General features: G+C 37.6%; 1 protein-coding gene across 8 annotated transcripts in view; it reads right to left on the bottom strand.

Annotated features, from left to right (window-relative positions):
- Window positions 1-752: 752 nt before the first annotated feature.
- Window positions 753-20,697, bottom strand: part of LOC114661625 (inosine-5'-monophosphate dehydrogenase 1b) — a 223,971-nt gene continuing 204,026 nt past the window's right edge. For 7 of the 8 annotated variants that reach the window (XM_051930263.1, XM_051930285.1, XM_051930274.1 and 4 more), the window contains 2 exons: window positions 13,105-13,121; window positions 753-2,993 (listed from right to left, as the gene is read on the bottom strand). In XM_051930263.1, coding sequence (XP_051786223.1) covers window positions 2,899-2,993; window positions 13,105-13,121 — 112 coding nt within the window. In that variant the 3' untranslated portion in view covers window positions 753-2,898. The remainder of the gene's footprint in view (window positions 2,994-13,104; window positions 13,122-20,697) is intronic. The other variant, XM_051930295.1, reaches the window with a different exon arrangement.

Below are 20,697 nucleotides of genomic sequence, written 5' to 3'. Positions count from 1 at the left end.
TTTTGAACGCTTTCATTCTCTTGTATACACACCAAGGGACGGCATGCCTAGGGTTAGGGGTTAATAATAATTTTACAATAAAAAAGTATTACACAAAGATATTTTTCCCACCATCTTTATGCAATTTAAAAAGAGTACAATGTAATAATTCAAAAAGGTAATGCTACAATGTAAAAATGCTGAAGATCACAGTAACCATATTGTTTACATTTACTGCTCTGTGCTACTTAGCTATTATAACAAAGAAAAAGGCAAACATTAAATTATAATAAACTATTTGCAAATTACAAAGAAACCGTCATTGTTAAGCATCTGCAAATATAAAAAAACAGCAAATCTGAATTTATATTGAGATTTTTCTTAACATCAAGTAATAGCAAGGGCTCTTCTTGTAACATAAATTTAACCAATTATGATTTAATAAATAAAAAAAAATCAATAACGAGGGAGACTGGAACAATCAATTAGATATTTCAAATATTCCAGCATGAAAGCTACCTTTAAATGAGAACTAATTAGACCAAAGGGAGTGCAAATTGACTTTGTGAACATCGTAAGAAAAGGGTGAGAAAACACAGATGCATTAATTCACATGACATACTCAGTGTAACATATTCCATTCTGGCAGTAATTCTTAATACAATAACTCCATACTTTATTACAGAAAATGAAGTACATATTTAGTTTATACCTGCTCTGAAAATGTAAACAAAAGCTTAAAAAAACTGAGTTAAAGAAAACCTTTTAGAAAATAGGATTTGAAAGGTTGTTCTTTTATTTATTCTTTTTTTCTGGACTCACACAATTCCATTAAGTAAATGGTTACGGGACCATATCTGGCATCAGTAAACACAACACAGGAATATTCTTCCTTTTAGTTAGAATATTATGTTACACTGTTGTTATTTTGGAAAATACAAATATTGCTTTTGTAATATTATAAAAGACTGTAAACTGTCAACTGAAACAAACAATAATGAGGGATAGTCTGGAGAAGGTCTTCATTCCTTTTGCCTGCATTCTTTTTCGTTTTGCTTTAAATTTATATTTTTCACATAAGAGTAAACAGGAAGAGCAACTTTACATTTACCAACATACAGAAAGCTTTTTAAAGTGATTACACCTGTAAGAATGCAAAGTTTACATTTACAGTGAAAAAGTAAGAAAATGGCATCACATATAAAGCAGTTTTAATTTCTACAGTGTTTTAGGTATAATATTACATAAGTATACATTTAATTCTAGATATTGTTTAAAAATAGAAATAAATAGCTCACAGTAACACTTTTCAAACATCTGAACAGTGCCATTCTAGATCTTTAGTATTTTTAACTTGTACATAAAAAATATATGTACCTTTGAAGACAAAATGCTTTGCATCATTCTTTAACAGTCAATCCATCTAAATAAAAACCTACTGTACAAGGCAATATTAAAACATAGCAGCACATACATTGTAACCTCCGTATCTTAATTTTGTAATAGTTCTGTACACTAGCAAAACTACCATCAGTACATAATAGCACTATTACAAATAAAAAACAGGAAACAGAATAGCATGGTAACTGCATCAAAATATATTCACAACAATATTGTAAACATTAATAAAGGAAAATGGGCTAGTAAAAAAATGAAAAAAAGAACCTATAGTAAAATGAAATCATTTATTACCCTTCTCAAACTAGTTTATGGAATATATGCAAAATGCCCCAACCATCAAAAGCATGCCATAATGCTACAGTACCCTGTTTAAATAAAAGAACTTCTAAAAATTTGAAAATTAAACAGGAACAAAAAAACTTTACTATGGACTGAACCCCCCATACCCACCCCAAATCTTTCCTTATTTCAATTTTGGTACGTGTTAAAAAATTTGAATCCAGTTCACCATGAACTACTGCCACATTAGCACTAAGAATCAGTACTACACACTCATTATAAGGCTCTCTTGGTGGAATATATCCCTGATTTTTTGGCTACCATAGCTTTTGGTCCCCTGTAAATCAAAACCTGCTAAAAAACAGGATAACACCTTTTAGTTAGGAGGCTTTATGTTAACCTAATGAGTAATAGGACATGTTTAACGCATTTATAAAAAAAAAAAAAAAAAAAAAAAAAGGCATTTTTTCTAATAAAATGAAAAATGGCAAAAGCAAATACTAAGTAAGTTGTACTTTCTGATAACTAAAATAGTGCCTTTACTTGTAATACTTGTATCTTGCGTGTGTGTGTGTGTGTATATATATATATATATATATATATATATATATATATATATATATATATATATATATATATATATATATATATAAATAAATAAAATACAAGTCTCTTTTTCCGTTCCATGTGATACCTCCCCCCTCTTAACCAAATTTACAATAAAAATATGAAACTATCAATTATAATCTGGCGTAACTCTTTACTATCTGATCAGTAAACAGACTGGGCAATAACTTGGTCTTTCTGCCTCTTATTAGAAAAGAAGTAATAAATGATGACAGTCTAGGAGACTTTCTTGTGCAGTTCACTAGCTAACACAATGCTGTACTGCCACAAGACATGGAAACTAGTGTGATATTATTTTTCACTATTTAGCATCTCAAAGGTTTAAAGGTCCTTTACCTTTTTGAGACTTGCCACAGTGCACTCTGACAGGATTAGTGCATTATTCCACATAAGCACTTATTTTATCATGCTTCATATTAGCTCAGTTTGCACAAACGGCATCCTTGATAACAAACTGTACAAGTGATCAAAGTCTTATTTTTTTCTTTAAACCTATATTAGTTTAAGCCCTGATACTTTATTGGTAGTGCAATTTTTTCATGTCATGAACTGGTAAACTTCAGGTTAGATGATTGAAACACAATTAAGAGTGCAGGTCGGCAGTTTCCAGATTTATCCACTATGTTTGGTTGCCACTGGAGTTGGGACGCAGGGAGCCACCCGCAACTGGCTTTTGCCTCCTCCTTCAATACAGGCGCTTCTCATAACTATAAAGATAAAGAAATAAAATTAAAACAAAAACTTGCTTTTAAAGATGAAAGAAACGCACTTTTACTTTTACAGTGTAGTGAAAAAATATTTGCTGCTTTCCTGCTTTTATAAAATGCTAGTTAATGGATTTAACTCATTTCTTTTTTCTAAGAGAACTAAGTAAAAAAACAAAAAAAAAAACAACTATGTAATATTAACATTTAACCTGAAGAACTGAAAAGATGCTGTGTCAAATATTTATAATACTGGGAAGCAGAAAGCTGCAAAATACCTTTTCATGGGTACTGTACATTAGATTTGATCTAATAAAAAACTTTCCCTCCCACCCCAACAAACTCTTTAGGTTGAACCAGCTGAAAACCATGCTAAAGTATTCTTCAGTGATGGAGGCTGAGCAACTGGCTTGACTAGATTTAGGGGATGAGTAGAAGGGCTAATGAAAATTTAATTTGTAGCCATTAACAACGGAAATAAAATTACACACACATTAGCCCCAAGAATTTGCTCCATGCCCTGGAGTCTCTAAATTCGCTGGTCATTGTTTACCTAATGAAGAATGACACATTTAGAAGTATGGAAGAATATTTATACTGCATGGAAATACTGGAACATGTTGTCAGCATTGTGCTCATTTAGCAGCAAGTGACTGCCAGGTGAGTTCCTCTCAGTAAAGACATTATGTTGTAAGGGGCGCACCGAAAAGTAGTGATAAAAATTCCCTTAACATATGAAGTGCAGTTTACTAAAGCAGTGGCTGTAATGATTTTACTGTCCTTGTTCAACTTGCCCTTAATAGATGCATAGCCCTGTTATTACTTGAACATTCTATCAAGAAAAGTAAATTCATGATTTTTTTTTTTTTTTTTTTTTTAAAGATCCCTCATTACCACAGCAAGCAACACTACTGAACACTGGTACCCAGGTGTGAAAACACTGCTTTTCTCCTCCAGTTGCACTGGACCAAATTTGCATATTGTTTCTACAACAGAACATTCCCTATTGCAGCCATTACTGAATATTGCTATCCATGTGTGACTTGCTGTTTCTCTCCGGCAAAAGAGTACTGGACAAAAGAAAGTGGAACTGTGTTGTGAGTTGCTCACAAAAGACTCTAAGTATCAGTGTAGATTGCAGCTGTGGGCCATTTTGTGATCAGCTAACATGGGACTGCTTACAAATATTTAGGTATAAATATTGTGAGACATACAGTATACATACATATATACATACATATACATATATACATACACATACATACATACACATATATACATACACATACATATATACATACACATACACACACACATAAACATATACACATATACACACACACACACATATACACACATATACAGTGGGTACGGAAAGTATTCAGACCCCCTACAATTTTTCACTCTTTGTCATATTGCAGCCATTTGCTAAAATCATTTAAATTAATTTTTTCCCTCATTAATGTACACACAGCACCCCATATTGACAGACAAAAAAAAAGAATTTTTGAAATTGTTGCAAATTTATTAAAAAAGAAAAACTGAAATATCACATGGTCCTGAGTATTCAGACCCTTTGCTCAGTATTTAGTAGAAGCACCCTTTTGAGCTAATACAGCCATGAGTCTTCTTGGGAAAGATTCAACAAGTTTTTCACACCTGGATTTGGGGATCCTCTGCCATTCCTCCTTGCAGATCCTCTCCAGTTCTGTCAGGTTGGATGGTAAATGTTGGTGGACAGCCATTTTTAGGTCTCTCCAGAGATGCTCAATTGGGTTTAAGTCAGGGCTCTGGCTGGGCCATTCAAGAACAGTCACAGAGTTGTTGTGAAGCCACTCCTTCGTTATTTTAGCTGTGTGCTTAGGGTCATTGTCTTGTTGGAAGGTAAACCTTCGGCCCAGTCTGAGGTCCTTAGCACTCTGGAGAAGGTTTTTGTCCAGGATATCCCTGTACTTGGCCGCATTCATCTTTCCCTCGATTGCAACCAGTCGTCCTGTCCCTGCAGCTGAAAAACACCCCCACAGCATGATGCTGCCACCGCCATGCTTCACTGTGGGGACTGTATTGGACAAGTGATGAGCAGTGCCTGGTTGTCTCTGAATACTTTCCGTACCCACTGTATATATATATTACATATGCACACACACATCTCTATATATAATGTTCATTTGGATCTTGATCATTGTTTGTCCGCGAATGAATTAGACGAAGAAGCACTAGATGGCAGTAGAGAGACAGCTAAAACATAGGCATTACATTAAGAATTTCCTCCAGGCTTATACTACTGAAGACTGTAGTACTCCAGTCACACCTCAAAACACAGACATTCAAACTAAACAAATTGTTGTGCTTTAAATTAACTAATCTACTGATCTTTATATATAATCTTCATTTGGATCTTGATCTTTGTTTGTCCGCGAATTCCACTAATGCGTAGAACACCTTCCAGTTTAGTACGTTGTTGTTACTCACGGATGTAAACAATGTGCCGGAATAACGAAAGGGGTGGTGGACAGTGTTACACTGGTTAGCTCCTGAGGCCTGGTTAGAGAATTAGATTGCCGAAGATAAAAGGTACGTGCCTACGTAACATATGAATGAAAGAAAGAGTGGGTAAAATGAATGACAACGTAACAGCACGTTCCAGAAATTATTATTTTTACGTTGTAGCCGGCGAGTGCTGCGCGTCTCACAGTTGTACCGTGGGTTGCTCACATGTCAGTGAAGTGATCCCTATTTATTCTTTAAAGAGCCTGGATACCTATGTGTCCCCCTTTTATAACCATTGCTCCGTGTATATTGCCTTACTCTTTGGATTGCCACAAAGCAACCTGCGAGATTGGAGAAAGGTTGAAAAGAGATCGTGAAAGGAAACGACAGCGTCGTGAAAACGAGATGGACTGTGAACGGAGGGAAGCAGAAATGCTCCTACACCACCACATAATTACTATTCGGACAGTGATTCTGAGTAGGCCGTTCCTATCGAATCAATGTCCAAGGGTTTTCTTTTGTAATTTTGTTTCCCTTATAAAAAATCATAATGCTGTGCGATGAAGGGCCCAGTTCACGACTGGCAGCTGCGTTTAAACAGGGAGCCCTTCACAGACAACTTTATACTAGCCATGTGCACCCAACTACGTTACGCGTATTTGTTTTTATATTATATATATATATATATATATATATATATATATATATATATATATATATATATATATACATACAGTAATCCCTCGCTACTTCGCGGTTCACTTTTCGCGGATTCACGACTTTGCGGTTTTTTAAATACAAGTGATTGCCCGCCTATCGCGAAAGTTATGTTCCAGACCCATCAGCAACAGGATGAGGTGGATGTCGGGCTAAGGATATGAGTAACATCTCACTATTATAAAACATTTTAACTTCACGCAAGACAAGACAGTGAGACAGGAAAATTGGTGATGTACAGGCTTTTAAATTATTGACACGCAGAGCGACAAGCAGCACAAAGCCAGCACAAAGTCCACTTCTCCTTAGCGTTCATTCAGCTCCCCACCCCCTTGACAATGCGAAGTGGCAGGAGCGTACTGCGCCTCCGGGGAGGGGGGTTTGAGCGAACTGTGCGTTCAGCCCTCACACACCCCCACTCCTCCTCCTCCTTCCGAACGCGCAGAGAGACAAGCAGGCATTTTGGCAGAAGCAGCACAAAGTCCATTTCTGCTCTGCTCAGTTCAGCTGCCCCCCTTCACAAAGCGAGTGCAGACACATTGACGTCTGATCGCTGCGTGCAGTGTTGGTCTGCTGTGTTTAAGAATGCAGAAAGTGTTTAAGAGCATAGGAAGTGTTTATAAGAGCGTGGGAAAGGTTAACAAGAGAGTGAGAAAGGTTTATAAGAGTGTTGGAAGGGTTTATAAAGCCTTAAAATATGTATAAATAATAAAATAAATATAGGTCGCTACTTCGCGGATTTTCACCTATCGCGGGGGACTCTGGAACGTAACCCCCGCGATAGGTGAGGGATTACTGTATTATATATATATATACATACACACACACACACATATATATATATATATATGTTATATATCTATGTATATAATTCACTAAGCCGCCGACAAGTAGCCACCCATGGAAAGCACGCCGGAAGGGGCGTGGATTCACTAAACCGCCGACAAGTAAGATGGCAATGGCACACGCAGGAAGGAGCCACTCCCACCAACTCTAAGACCATTGGATACGACGAAAACTCGCAGAGCCACGCCCACCAACTTGGACGCAATGCCTCGGAAAACATGCCGTCATTTCTGTTTGTCTGTGCCACAGTCCACATGCAGCTCTAAGCCACGTTGACTTTTCATTAGTCAACCTCAGTGGAACCTTGGTTCACACAGAGGCAGCACCAGAGAGAGAGCCGCGCACACACACAAGCAGCCCGAGAGAGAGAGCCGCGCACACACACAGGCAGTGCCAGAGAGAGACAGAGGCACACACAGGCAGCGCCAGAGAGAGAGCCGCGTGCACACACACAGGCAGCGCCACAGAGAGACAGAGACACACACACACAGGCAGCGTGAGAGAGAGAGCCACACAATCCTTTAAAACTGAGGTTAAAACACAATGAAGGAAGCAGTCTTTAAAAACCAATAAGCCCTGTGCCTCTTTTTCATTAGCATCTCACCTGCTTCACCAATGCAGGCCCTGCAACAGTCGAGACGCTCTCTCAGCAGCTGACCTTCTCTGTGCCTGACTCCACTACTGTGAGTCACCTGATTAAAAATGGCCTTTTGAAGGGGAGCTATGGACCCGCTATACCACAGGAACACATTGCCTTTGAGCCTGTTCTTGCTCACTCTAACGTAACGGCTTTCTCTCTCTCCTCACTCGCTCGCACACTGCACAGGGAAGAAATGCCCGCAGCATGACTCCACCCGGAAACCATTTCAGCCACACTTCCACGCCCCTCACTACGCTGTGAGTGCAATGATTATTTATTTAAAAATGGCCTTTTGAAGGGGAGCTGTGGACCCTCTATACCACAGGATCACCTGTGACATTGCCTTCACATTGTTTTCCTTTTTATTTATGATCCCGTCGAGCAGATCAGACACCCAGGCAAACAACACTGAATAATCAATAGCTGCAACCACTTTGCTCGCCCCAACTCCTCACCTGAGTCGGTTTCGTCTGTGTTCAGCAGTGTTTCCCAAACTTGGTCCTGGTTAACCCCTGTGGATGCAGGGTTTTGTTCCAACCAGATTCCTAGTCATTAATGCCGGTGAAACTCATCAGGGATAAGTCGGTTTTTCAAACGCAGCCGTGTAGCAGATTAGTCTAGCAGGATGTAATAATCCGAGATGAATGCGCGCCCCCGCGCTGAATTAAAAGCCAATGCATGTATATTGAGTCTAGAAAACATGATCAGCAAGTCTTTGATAGGCTGCAACAAAATGATGAAAGAACGGGTGCATTTTTTTCTCACAAGCTGGGTGGGTGGGTGTTAGTTAGTTAATTAGTTACTCGAAGGATTTCAACATTTAATATGCACAAGCGGTAACACTGCAAAAGCAGCCCAAACCAGAAAAGGCGACTGGCAAAAAGTGGCCGACAAATTAAACGCGTGTGCATTGTACTTACTGAAAGCAGCGTTATGGATTTTGCAAATGTTCATTTTCTCCCTCTGCTTAAAAAACATTAAAAAAGCGGAGTGATTATACCAGCGTGTAAAACAGTTTGTCGCGGATAATTTGCATTTTACTTTAACACGAAGACAATTTCCTGTTAGATTTGCCTTTGCGATGACAATTAATAAGGCACAGGGCCAAACTTTCAAAAAGATATGCATATATCTGCCAAAACCAGTGTTCAGTCACAAACAGTTGTATTTTGCTATCTCCAGAGTTCAATCTTTTCATTTACTTACTGGTATGCCTGCAGGAACACGTGCAGCAAGCGACACACACACACACACACACACACACACACACACACACACACACACACACGCGACAGAGAGAGCGCTGGACACATAAGATTAATAATACTTCATTACATTGATATACCGGTGTTTTCAGTATTCAAAGCGCTATCTACACAGGGAAGAACCGGGAAGCGAACCCAAAATCTTGCAGTCTCCTTACTGCAAAGCAGTAACACTACCACTGCTCTACAAGGCAGTTAAAGAATGCACCGGGCTCAATTTTGTTTTCACTTCTATTTGGACAACTGTGTCGTTCAGGAAGTGTTCACCCATCAATACATAATTATGCGCCGTATGCTACACCGCGGGTTGGCTAGCGGGTCATACGCTCACACTGATTACGTCCCTGCCCTTTGTACACACCCCCTCCCCCTCCCCCTCGCTACTACCGTTGTTGGGTGACTTGGTGGATTATATATAGAAAACCAGCCAAAACCACAAAGAACAATGAAAAGTCTACGTGACTCACAGGTGCATGTGGATTGTGCAAACAGGAAAACGACTCAGGTGACGAGTTGGGGGTGGGCACACGAGCAGGCAGTGCATACTAAACGAGAAATCAGCAGACTAGCATGACGGAGGGGGCGGAATGGGCATCCTTCCCCTCTCCTCCCGTTCTGCCCTCCGCGCCCGAGCACCTACCAATTTTTCAAATGTTAATTTTCTCCCTGTGCTTAAAAATCATTACAAAAGCGGCCTGATTATGCGGCGTATGGTACGCCGCAGGTTCGCTAGTATTATATATAACAGAAGGGTCAGTACATATTTATAACTAGAATTTCACAATAAGAGAAAATAAATTGCGTATCTTAAAATAGTCTTACTCCTGAACTTTTCACACCTATCAGGTGTCATCATAAAAGGAAAATGATTAAACATACAGGAATCAAAGGCAATTTATAGCAAACTAGTCATTAAGCCCGTTACAATAACGGGCGCTAGAACAGTAGTGCATAAACATTAGTAGGAACAGTCTATATTAAATGGCAAGGGACCTTGACCTCATTCTGTTTGTTGATCGTATTTTTCATTGTCTTTCTGCCTTTCTTTTGTTGATGTTTACTGCTGTGCTGACCATTCTTTGTGGGTTGCTGCCGTGTATTGTGTGTCTTTAATTTTCTGTGACAGTAATACAGGTACTGTCTTGTACATCCGCTGGCTTGTTTGTCCGTAATATACCTTTAAATTTTCTCTGGCGGTAATAAAGGCGTGCGCGTCGGTAATATGCCTTTAATTTTTTCTGACAGTAATACTGGCTTGTATGTGGCTGTAATATGCGTCACTGTATTGTGTACCTTTAATTTCCTCTCGCAGTAACACTGGTTTGTATTTCCGTAAAACGCCTATAACTTTCTCTGACAATAATATCATGCATCGCACCGTGCCCTGCGCATGCGCACTTCACCAGAAGACATACACACACGGACAACTGGACGCACACAGGGATTTTATTAAAGAGGATGAGGAAGTGGAGTAGGTGGGTGTAAAAGGGTGGATTAGAAAGGTGGGTTTCAGAGGGTGTTGGTCTTAAAGTCATTTTTATTATTTGGATGTTCTTCTTTTTAAACATGCATATGCTGGGTTCATGTCCATGTCCAAGTGTCTGTTAATGGTGTTTTCATTAGAGAGCCACGATTCAGCCAGCTTTATAGCACTCTTAGTATTTGCTTTTAATCTTACTTGCACCATGTTCCACTTAAAAGTATGTCCAATTGAATTGGTAAGTGCCCCTATTGGTGTGTCAAAAACTTGGAAGGATGGCACATCAAGGGCAGTATGTATCTGCTAAGAAAGGACATTTCAGTATGCAAATATTTAGGCTAAAACCCTCTCCACGAAAGAAGTAAAAAAAAACCCAAAATCTCAAAAGTATTTTGATTAATTTGACTGAATTTTGGTAATGTTACAGAAAAAAGAAAACTAGCCAACATGTGCTTTTTTAAATTTATTAATATTATACATGATCTGTGTTGAGAACAAGTTGTATGACAAATGTAGGATTGAGCAGAACTGATTGACAGACCACGCAAACAGCACCACTAACCAATAGGATGGATGGACAGTTGAAGTCACTAGGAAAAGTAGGAATTGGCTAATGCAGGGTTTTTTTTTGTTTTTTTTTTAAACTCATGGGCAATTGTACACAGCATGTTGAAGAGTAAGCAGCTCCAGTGACCTAACATTATCATTATTACTTATTATTTGACGGACGACTTTATCCATGATGACTTACAACATTTGAGATACAATTGATTACACTACTTTTGTTTCTCAGTTTGAGTACAGTTATATGAAGTAACTTGCTCATGGTCACAGGATTTGAACTCACAACCTCTGGGTTTTGAAGTCCTAGGTCCAAAGCCTTAATCACTATACCACACTGCCTGCCAATAACATTAAAAAACAAAATAAAAAACAAATATTCTATACAGAATAGTACTTAGTTATATAGTACTTCTGACCTGATTAACCAACAGCACTATAACTGCCATACACCCAAATCTGTTTACAAAATACTACACCAAAAGCCAAATTTAAGTAGGTAAATGAATGAATATAAACATAAACTAACAAAACATTTTAGCTTACATACTTTAACTATAATCGCACTAGAAACTTACCAGAAATACAGACACACAACTTTTAAATGAACCATGAAGCAAAGTAAAGCCAAATTAATTTTCCTCTTAGTCACAATTAAACCTTTATAAATGAATAGCCGGTGTTCTACTGGAGTCATGGTTTTATTGCAACTTTATTAATCTCAGAAAGGAGAGGTTTCTGTCACTGAAGCACAGACACACCACATTATCTGTAACATTAACCATTTTGAAAGCAGACATCATGGCAATTCTCTGAGCTGTTGGTTTACAGTGGTGGGTTGAGTTGTGGAAGCAAAAATTCAGACTACATCTTTAAAACAATGAATTCCCAGTATAGTCTCGCTGTGAACTGGGCATGATTGTCTTTCAGGTGACTTCTGTTAGAAAATCCAAACAGAATCATCATGCAAACCCAGCATTTGTTTACAGTATTATCTGAATAAACATTTTTACATGTTATATATCTTTCAAAATTTAACAGACAACATTAGTCAGAACACTGCACATTTATTTACTTCAAAGGAAATTGAAAACTAAACAATGCAAATGAATCACATAGGGACCCAACTTGGATTCTGTTTGCACATAACCAGGGGTTTGTGACAAGCGGATATGCAAAGAATGCTGTTTTATTTGCATTAGAAAGATAGAATTGGTTGTTAGTTATGTTAAAGAATATTCACTATGGCTAAACTAGAATGTAGATTCAAATTTCAAGAAATTCATTTTGTTATGCTTTTGGTTTTCTGACTACAGCACCTCTCTCTCCCTCTCACACAAAAACACACACACACACACAATGACAATAAATCTATATTTCTGATGAAATTATGCATTAAAACAAAATATGGACAGCTACACACATAAGGAAAGTTCATTCTCACCATATGATAAAATACACAGATAATTATATTTTTGTCAACAGAAAAATGCATTGCATTTGTATTAATTAAAAACGAATACAGAATGGATTACATTCTATTTTTACATATGTTTACAATGTACTTTACTCTGACTGGATTTCCTGGAAAAAATGCTTCTGAAAATATTATGCTGCAGAGAAGTGCAAATGCTAGTATGCAAGAAGAGTTGAGTGAATAAAGAAAGAGCTTAAAAACTTTAAAAATGGCAAGAATAAACAGGAAGCACGTTTTATTTAAAGATGAATTAATTATTGCTTGAATTACAAATCCTTTAACTCTTAAAATAAAACGTAGCTTACAATAATGGATACAAGAGTTTCAATCATTACTATTTAAAAAAAAAATTCTTTAAATTACATACAAGGCAACACATTTTTGTAAATGATAAAGACTACACCTAATTTTTAATGGTGCAAGATACGTAAAACAATATAGAGCAAAAAGCAAGAGAAATTAAGAGAATAGGGAAACAAAATGATGTAAATCATATTCAAATAAACTACCTAAACTATAATCATAATTACATTATGATGAGCCTTTAAACTGACACAAAGACAAAATTACCAAGACTACAGGACTGCCAGATGCAAGCTGCTAATACTTCTAAATAATTAAATGGACTGGTTACTTACATGGCACAAAAGAGTATCTATGATGAATGCATGAGTAAAGAGAAAAAAAGACATTTGATGTCTATTTGTAAGCATACAGTTTCCATATTTACACAACATCAATTATTCAGCAGTATTTATTTAATCTATTGATAAATGTTTTACTGGCAACTTTAAAAAGTAAAAAGTACTTTAAAACGTAAAATATATCAAACAAAGAGCTCTATCAGTCCTGGTCTTGGCCTACTTTTGCTTTTCATTGGCATTTAGTGCTACAGAACTGTACATTACTGAAAAAAGTGAAAATTACAATTTAACTGCTAGTGCAATAATAATGCAACTTTACAGTTTCTGAACCAATAAAGAAAACAATCAACAGCTTTTGCAGCCCTTGTCAGAATGCTCACCTGAAATCTATCCATTCAATTAACTTACTTAAATCCAATTCAGAGAAGTGGGAGGAGGGTGCTATTCCTAAAGCATTGTGTGCACACCTCTGTACTTACTAGTACTGGGTAATATAGAATTACTGAAAGATAAACCTAGACTGTATTGCTTTGGAATGCAGGAGCAAGCTAGAATACTAATAGAAAAACCCATACAGACATAACAGCTAGAGTAGAGTCTCCTGAGGTTCTGAGGCAAAAGCACTAAACTCTATATCACCATGCAGCCAACATAATTCATTAAATCTTAATGGGGTAAATAACCAGAAATTAATAAAACAATCTTCAATAATTCCACTACAAGTAAATGAATAAAGATCAACAGAGAATTACAGGAGTTTGAACTTTCTTCACCTTAATGTTTCTTTGTTACTCTGTCACAAAACTTGAATTTGATTTTCAGTGATAAATATATGCTTTATACTTAAAGATCTTCTTTTATTTATTTTAAATACAGTGTTGCGCATATTGTAGTACTATATATATTGTTCTCTTTAAAGAGAATGTAAAAATTTATAAACCCACGAAAAACTGTCATGTCTAGTGAAAAAGTATGTACACCCCATGAAATGTTTTTCCTTTTATAATAGAGAGATGTGGACATATTGAGATTTGATCTTCAATTAAACAGTATCTTTAAATAAAGATAATGCAATTGAGAAAAAATAAAACAATAAAGAGTTTGAATTTTCAGTAAATTCAAACAGATACGAGATTTCCATCTGTGAAAAAAGTTAAGTGCACCCTTAGCTCTAATAGCTGGTATTGCCCTCTTTGGCAGAAACGACCTCAAGTAGGCATTTCCTGCAACTGTCTACCAGTCTCTAGTGTCAACTGGAAGAGAGCTTTTTTTCACTCCTCCATGCAGAATTCTTTCAGCTGTGTGATGTTAGAGGTGCCTTGCACGCTAAATCCCGATTTCAATCGCATTCATTACTTCTTATTAACAAGAATGCTATAATTATTGTTGTTTTATCTCTGTTTTTATCTTGCCTTGCCTTTGTTTAAACTTTTTATGTTGCACTTTGAGATTTACTGCTAATGTAAAGTGCCCCTATAAATAAAATCCATTATTATTATTATTATTATTATCCCCCCTTCCCAGCAAGAAGCATCTCAAAGGGATTCAGACCCAGGCTTTGAATTTGCCATTGCTGAACCACCCATTTCTTTCTTTTTAGCCATTCCATTGTTGGTTTACTGGATTGTTTTATTGTAATTTTCCAAGGCCCATTTTCATTTGAGCTTCAATCTTCTGACAGATGGTCTCTTATTTTTAAGCACGCTCTGGTACAATGAAGAATTCATAGTATATTGTATGATGGTGAGATGCTCAAGCTCTGCTGCAGCAAAGCAACCCCAAATTATAACATTTCCACCATCACTTTTTTTTACAGTTGGTATCAGGTTCTTCTGGTCCAATACAGTATTTTTGCTTTTCACCAAACGTGTCTTCTAATGTCTTCAAATAACCCTCCCTTTGTCTGGACTCTACAGAGCACATTGTTCCACAAGTCCTGGCCTTGGCCTAGTTGTTCATGGGCAAACTTCAGTCTTGCCATGACGTTCTTTATGGCCACCTCCCATGCAGATCAGATCTGTGAAGCCAATTTCTAATGGTAGGCTCATGGACTTTAACATCAACAGTGGGAAGAACTACCTGTAAGATCCTATGATGAAATTCTGGAGTTCTTAAGAGACTTCTTTCTGGATCTTGTGTTCTGCTCTCCAGCTGACCTTGCAGGGGACGCCTGCTCTAGACAAGATGGCAGTTGTTTGAAATTTTTACCACTTGTAGAAGAGTTTCCAGACAGTGGAATATTTTGAGATCTTTTTACTCCATTTCCAGGCTCATTTGCATCTATAACCTTATTTCTCAAGGGCTCAGAAAGCTCTTTTCATATAGTAGGAGGAAGTTAGGTACATGTGCCGATTACAGGCATGGTGATCATACACACTTCAACAAAGAAAGATCAAACCAAACTAAATGTCTTGAGATTAAAATAATATAAGCTCTTACAAGATCACCTCTAATTATATTCTAATTATTTGTACATGACCTTGTGCACCTGAATAGCGATTTATGTAGGAGTGTACTTACTTTTTCCCCATGCAAAATTTGCATTTATGCTTATTTTAAATTATACAATGGACTGCAAAACTTTAAATTTGGCATGGTGTTTCTTATATCATTATTTAAAGATACTGTTTAAATGAAGATCAAATCTGGATATGTTCACATATACTACAAAAGTGGAGTCTGTATACTACAAATACATGGAGTGTATTTACCTTTTCACATGATTGTATTTTTTATGACGTCTCGGTCTACATCCTTCAGGTTTCCATGCCAGGGTCTGCATGACTGACATTGCCAAGGGATCTCTGCTTTCCATATGTGAAGTGGCAACCTGGCTTATTTCAAAATGTGCATCATTATTAACATCACTGATTTAGCATACATTTATATAATATATAACAAAATACTAAGGTCTGTGTGTGTGTGTGTCCAGTCCCACCAAGCAGTTTGACTGGTTAGTTTAGCTTTAGTAATGCCATTGAAAGAGGATGTAGGAGTGTGAGAAACACACAGAGGAGTAAAGGCATAGCAGCCACGCTGAGAGTCGCCTTCAAAGATGGGAAGTATAAATGTGGACAGGTGGTGAGCAAGGTGCCTCGAAATGACAGAGTCTGAAGCAGGCTTTACAGGAACACGCTCCAGATAGGGACAAAGTCAAGAGAGGTTCAGACACATAAGGATATTGAGGAAAGGCACACTTCCAGAGTAAGAAATACTTTTAAATTCACTGCTCAAAAAATAAGGGAACATGTATCATCACAGTCTAACACCAAGTAAATTAAGCTTCAGGAATATCAATCTGTCCAGTTACAAAGAATAAGTGATTGTGAATCATCTTCATGAGACACCCCATGTAGTGGCAAGGCTGGCACCAGACTATGCAGTGGGCGTCTTGTAGTTCGGGACTGACCGGGATCAGACTTGAGAGAAGTCAGAAATGGAGACACAGACACAAAAAGGTGGTATTTCCAAAACAAAAGTGGGTTTTATTTACTAGTGCACAAAAAACACAAAAATAGTGTCCTAATCAAAAAGTAGTGACCAATATATAAAGTGAATTTTCTACTCCAGAAATGAAAAATAAAGATAAGAAGATATACAGTAATCCCTCGCTATATCGCGCTTCGCCTTTCGCGGCTTCACTCCATCGCGGATTTTATATGTAAGCATATTTAAATATATATCGCGGATTTTTCGCTGCTTCGCGGGTTTCTGAGGACAATGGGTCTTTTAATTTCTGGTACATGCTTCCTCAGTTGGTTTGCCCAGTTGATTTCATACAAGGGACGCTATTGGCAGATGGCTGAGAAGCTACCCAACTTACTTTTCTTTCTCTCTCTCTTGCGCTGACTATCTGTGATCCTGACGTAGGGGGTGTGAGCAGGGGGGCTGTTTGCACACCTAGACGATATGGACGCTCGTCTAAAAATGCTGAAAGATTATCTTCACGTTGCTACCTTCTGTGTGCAGCTTTTAAGTATGCTGCACGGTGCTTCGCATACTTAAAAGCTCAAAGGGCATGTATTGATTTTTTTATCTGTCTCTCTCTCTATCTGCTCCTGACGGAGGGGGTGTGAGCTGCCGCCTTCAACAGCTTTGTGCCTGGTGCTTCGCATACTTACAAGCCAAACAGCCCTATTGATTTGTTTGCTCCTTTGAAGAGGAAGATATGTTTGCATTCTTTTAATTGTGAGACTGAACTGTCATCTCTGTCTTGTCATGGAGCACAGTTTAAACTTTTGAAAAAGAGACAAATGTTTGTTTGCAGTGTTTGAATAACGTTCCTGTCTCTCTACAACCTCCTGTGTTTCTGCGCAAATCTGTGACCCAAGCATGACAATATAAAAATAACCATGTAACATATGGTTTCTACTTCGCGGATTTTCTTATTTCGCGGGTGGCTCTGGAATGCAACCCCCGCGATGGAGGAGGGATTACTGTATACACAAAAGTGTAGTCTTCCTAAAGAAAAAAAAAAACAAGCAAGAAGAAACTACACACAATAAAGGCCAAAAAATATTTCCAAGGGAAAAAAAAGTGCATATATAAGAACAACAAAAAGTGTACCACAAACCCAAAACTTATATAAATACCTCCACCAAAACAATACTTCGACCAGGAGATATCTATACTTCTATAAAACAACAAAATAACTACAAGTAAAGCACAAGCCACTGTTTGCTATACTAAAGAATGAGCTATACCAACACACCAGCGAGTCTAAAGACAACCCCTTGTGGCAGGAAGTGCCTCTTATAGTCGGGGAACAAATCTTTAGCCAATCCTGCGTTATGCTGCTCCCTTATACCAATCGCAACTGACACTGGTGCCTTCTGCACAGGTGCTTCTCTCAATCCTTGCAAGTCATGTATTAAATAGGTCTCACGAGCCTGGAAGAGATACACGAGTAGAGCAAGGGGGGAACAGGAGAAGCACTGCCGGAGCCATACAAAATGACCTCCAGCTGGTTACTGGTGTGCATGTTTCTGAACAAACTGTCAGAAACAGTCTCCATAAAGGTGGCACGAGGGCCTGACATCCTCTAGTGGGACCTGTGCTCACAGATGGTGACCGTACAACTTGATTGGCAATCATCAGAGAATATTACAACTGGCAGCTCTGCCATTGTGTCACCTTCTGCACGTGACAGATGTGACAGAGTCTGGATACACCATGGTGAGTGTTATGCAGCCTGCAACATCATCCAGGATGACCAGTTTGACAGTGGTTCAGTGATGGTCTGGGGAGAAGTATCCTTGGAGGGTCACATAGACCTCACGTGCTAGGCCACAGTACTCTGACTGCTGTTAAGTAAAAGGATGAAATCCTTAAAGCCATTGTCATACCTTATGCTGGTGCAGTAGGCCCTGGGCTCCTCCTGGAGCAAGCCTCATGTGGCCAGAGTGTATAGGCAGTTCCTGGATGATGAAGGCACTGATGCCATTGACATGCCTGTACGTTACCTAACCCTGAATCAAACTGAGATCCTCTGGGATGTTATGTAACAATGCATCCAATGCTGCCAAGTAGCACTACAGGCTGTCCAGGTGCTAACTGATGCCCTGATCCAGGTCTGGAAGGAGATCCCCTAGGACACCATCTGCCATCTCATCAAGAGCATGTTCAGACATTGTCGAGAGTGCATGCAGGCATGTGGGGGTCATACACACTACTGAGTCACATTATGAGTTGCTATGATGAAATTCACCCAAGTTAGATCAGCCTGTGTTTTCAATTTTTGACTTTGATTTTAGTGTGATGTTGAATCCAGAACTTAATGAATTGGTGATTTTGGCATCCATTGACCATTGTTACATCATTTTGTTCTCGACGAATTACACAGTATTACTTAGTAAAGATATTCTAATACCTGTCTAATATGACTAGTATTGAATAATTGCCATACTTTTTTTAAATTTTTTTTTTTTATTATTATTTTTTTAAACTCTGCAGTAGTGTTACTTGTGCTTTATAGAATAAGCAATAACTGGGGTGGTTTATAGGCTGATTGATTAATCATTCATAAGGAATAAGGATTAGAACAAAGCATGCATAAGAATTGTTTTGTACAATTTACTTAAAATAGTGTTTCTACTCTATTGTTTAAATCCATTACATATGGGGGGAAAAAGCAAACATTGATCACCATAGCACACTTTGTGAAAAATGTTTCTAAAATAACAATCTTGAGTTCAAGTGAAAAAGTTACATGAAAGAAGATTTAGCTTAGCAAGTACTACTTTTAGAAAACAACGTCCATTGTTAATTAGACTGGAATTCTCACTTAAAATGCCTATAAACAGGCAAATTGTGCTACTCGAAAAGTTATTTTATAATCCCTTTCTTTCTTGTACCAGGCATTATTTAAGCAGAGTTTTCATTTGGCACACTCAAAAGATTCAATTCAGTAGAAGACACAGGAGGAATAAAGGCTAAAATAAAAACTCAATTTAATCTCAAGTCTATTTTTGAAAAATTAACTTGTTTTTTTTGGAAGCAGCAGCTTCATATGATAGAGGTCCACAGGTTGTTTGAATTAGTGGAAAAGCAAAATATGAGAATGGGAAAATAAAATTGGCAAAGCATTGTCTACTAAAAAATTAATTGGAGTCCAGGACTACATGTTACATGGTAATATAGCAAAAATGAAAAGAAACCCTTATAAATCATACAAGTTACCAACTTGTATAGCAGGAATTTGGGGACCTTCAAAATCTCATTGGATGTTATTCTGAAGAAATAAGGTGAACAGAATTGATGAGCTCAATGGGATAAATAATCTGTACTTTTCTAATGTTACATTAGTGTGGACTGTAACTAAAAAACACTTTAGTGTTTAGTGGTGATGCAGAAGACACACATCTTCAGTTAAAGCTGAAGCTACACTTTTACGTACACCTTGGCTAAAAACCTTCAAACTCAAAATTCCCCAGCTTCACAAATGTTACCAATTAATTAATGACTAGGAGCATCTACTTAATTTGCATAAGAGTTTATCTCCAAAATAATGATAGAGACTTTTAACCACTACATCAGATTTTAACTGGGTTTAAAGTTTATATACATCTTTAAACAGCATAGATGGCACCAGTTATTAATTAAATTACTTGTAGCAGCTTCTAAATTCCTAATTTTGATAACCAGTGGTTGATTGGAATGTCTGTGACTGTATATCAGGGCCTACCTGTAGAGCTAGTGAATTCTTGTGGTTAAGACATTTGGGAAAGCAAAAGAACTGTGTAAATATCTGAGGAGAAAAATAATGGATATTCACGAGTCCTACTTAGCAGCCATCTCAAAATGGTTAAAAATACCACAAAGAATTGTACAGTCATTTGTGCAGAAATATTATAAACTCAGGAGCATACAGGCTTTACATCACTCAGAAAGGATGCACAAATTGACTCCCAAGGGTTGAACAAAGTTTGTTTTCAAAAGGTTGTAAAGGAATCTCAAGATAACGCGTAAGGAACCAGTGAAGAAGATGTAGGCATCAGCATTAAATATTGTCATCATCCATCATTAAGAGAGCCTTCATCACCATGGTCTGAAAGGCTGTCGACCAAGAAAGAAATCATTATCCAAAAT

Source organism: Erpetoichthys calabaricus, chromosome 1 (genome assembly GCF_900747795.2).
Source record: "Erpetoichthys calabaricus chromosome 1, fErpCal1.3, whole genome shotgun sequence".
NCBI classification, from domain to species: Eukaryota; Metazoa; Chordata; class Cladistia; order Polypteriformes; family Polypteridae; genus Erpetoichthys; species Erpetoichthys calabaricus.
Note: the sequence above shows the minus strand (reverse complement) of the source record. Positions and strands in the feature narration are given on the sequence as shown.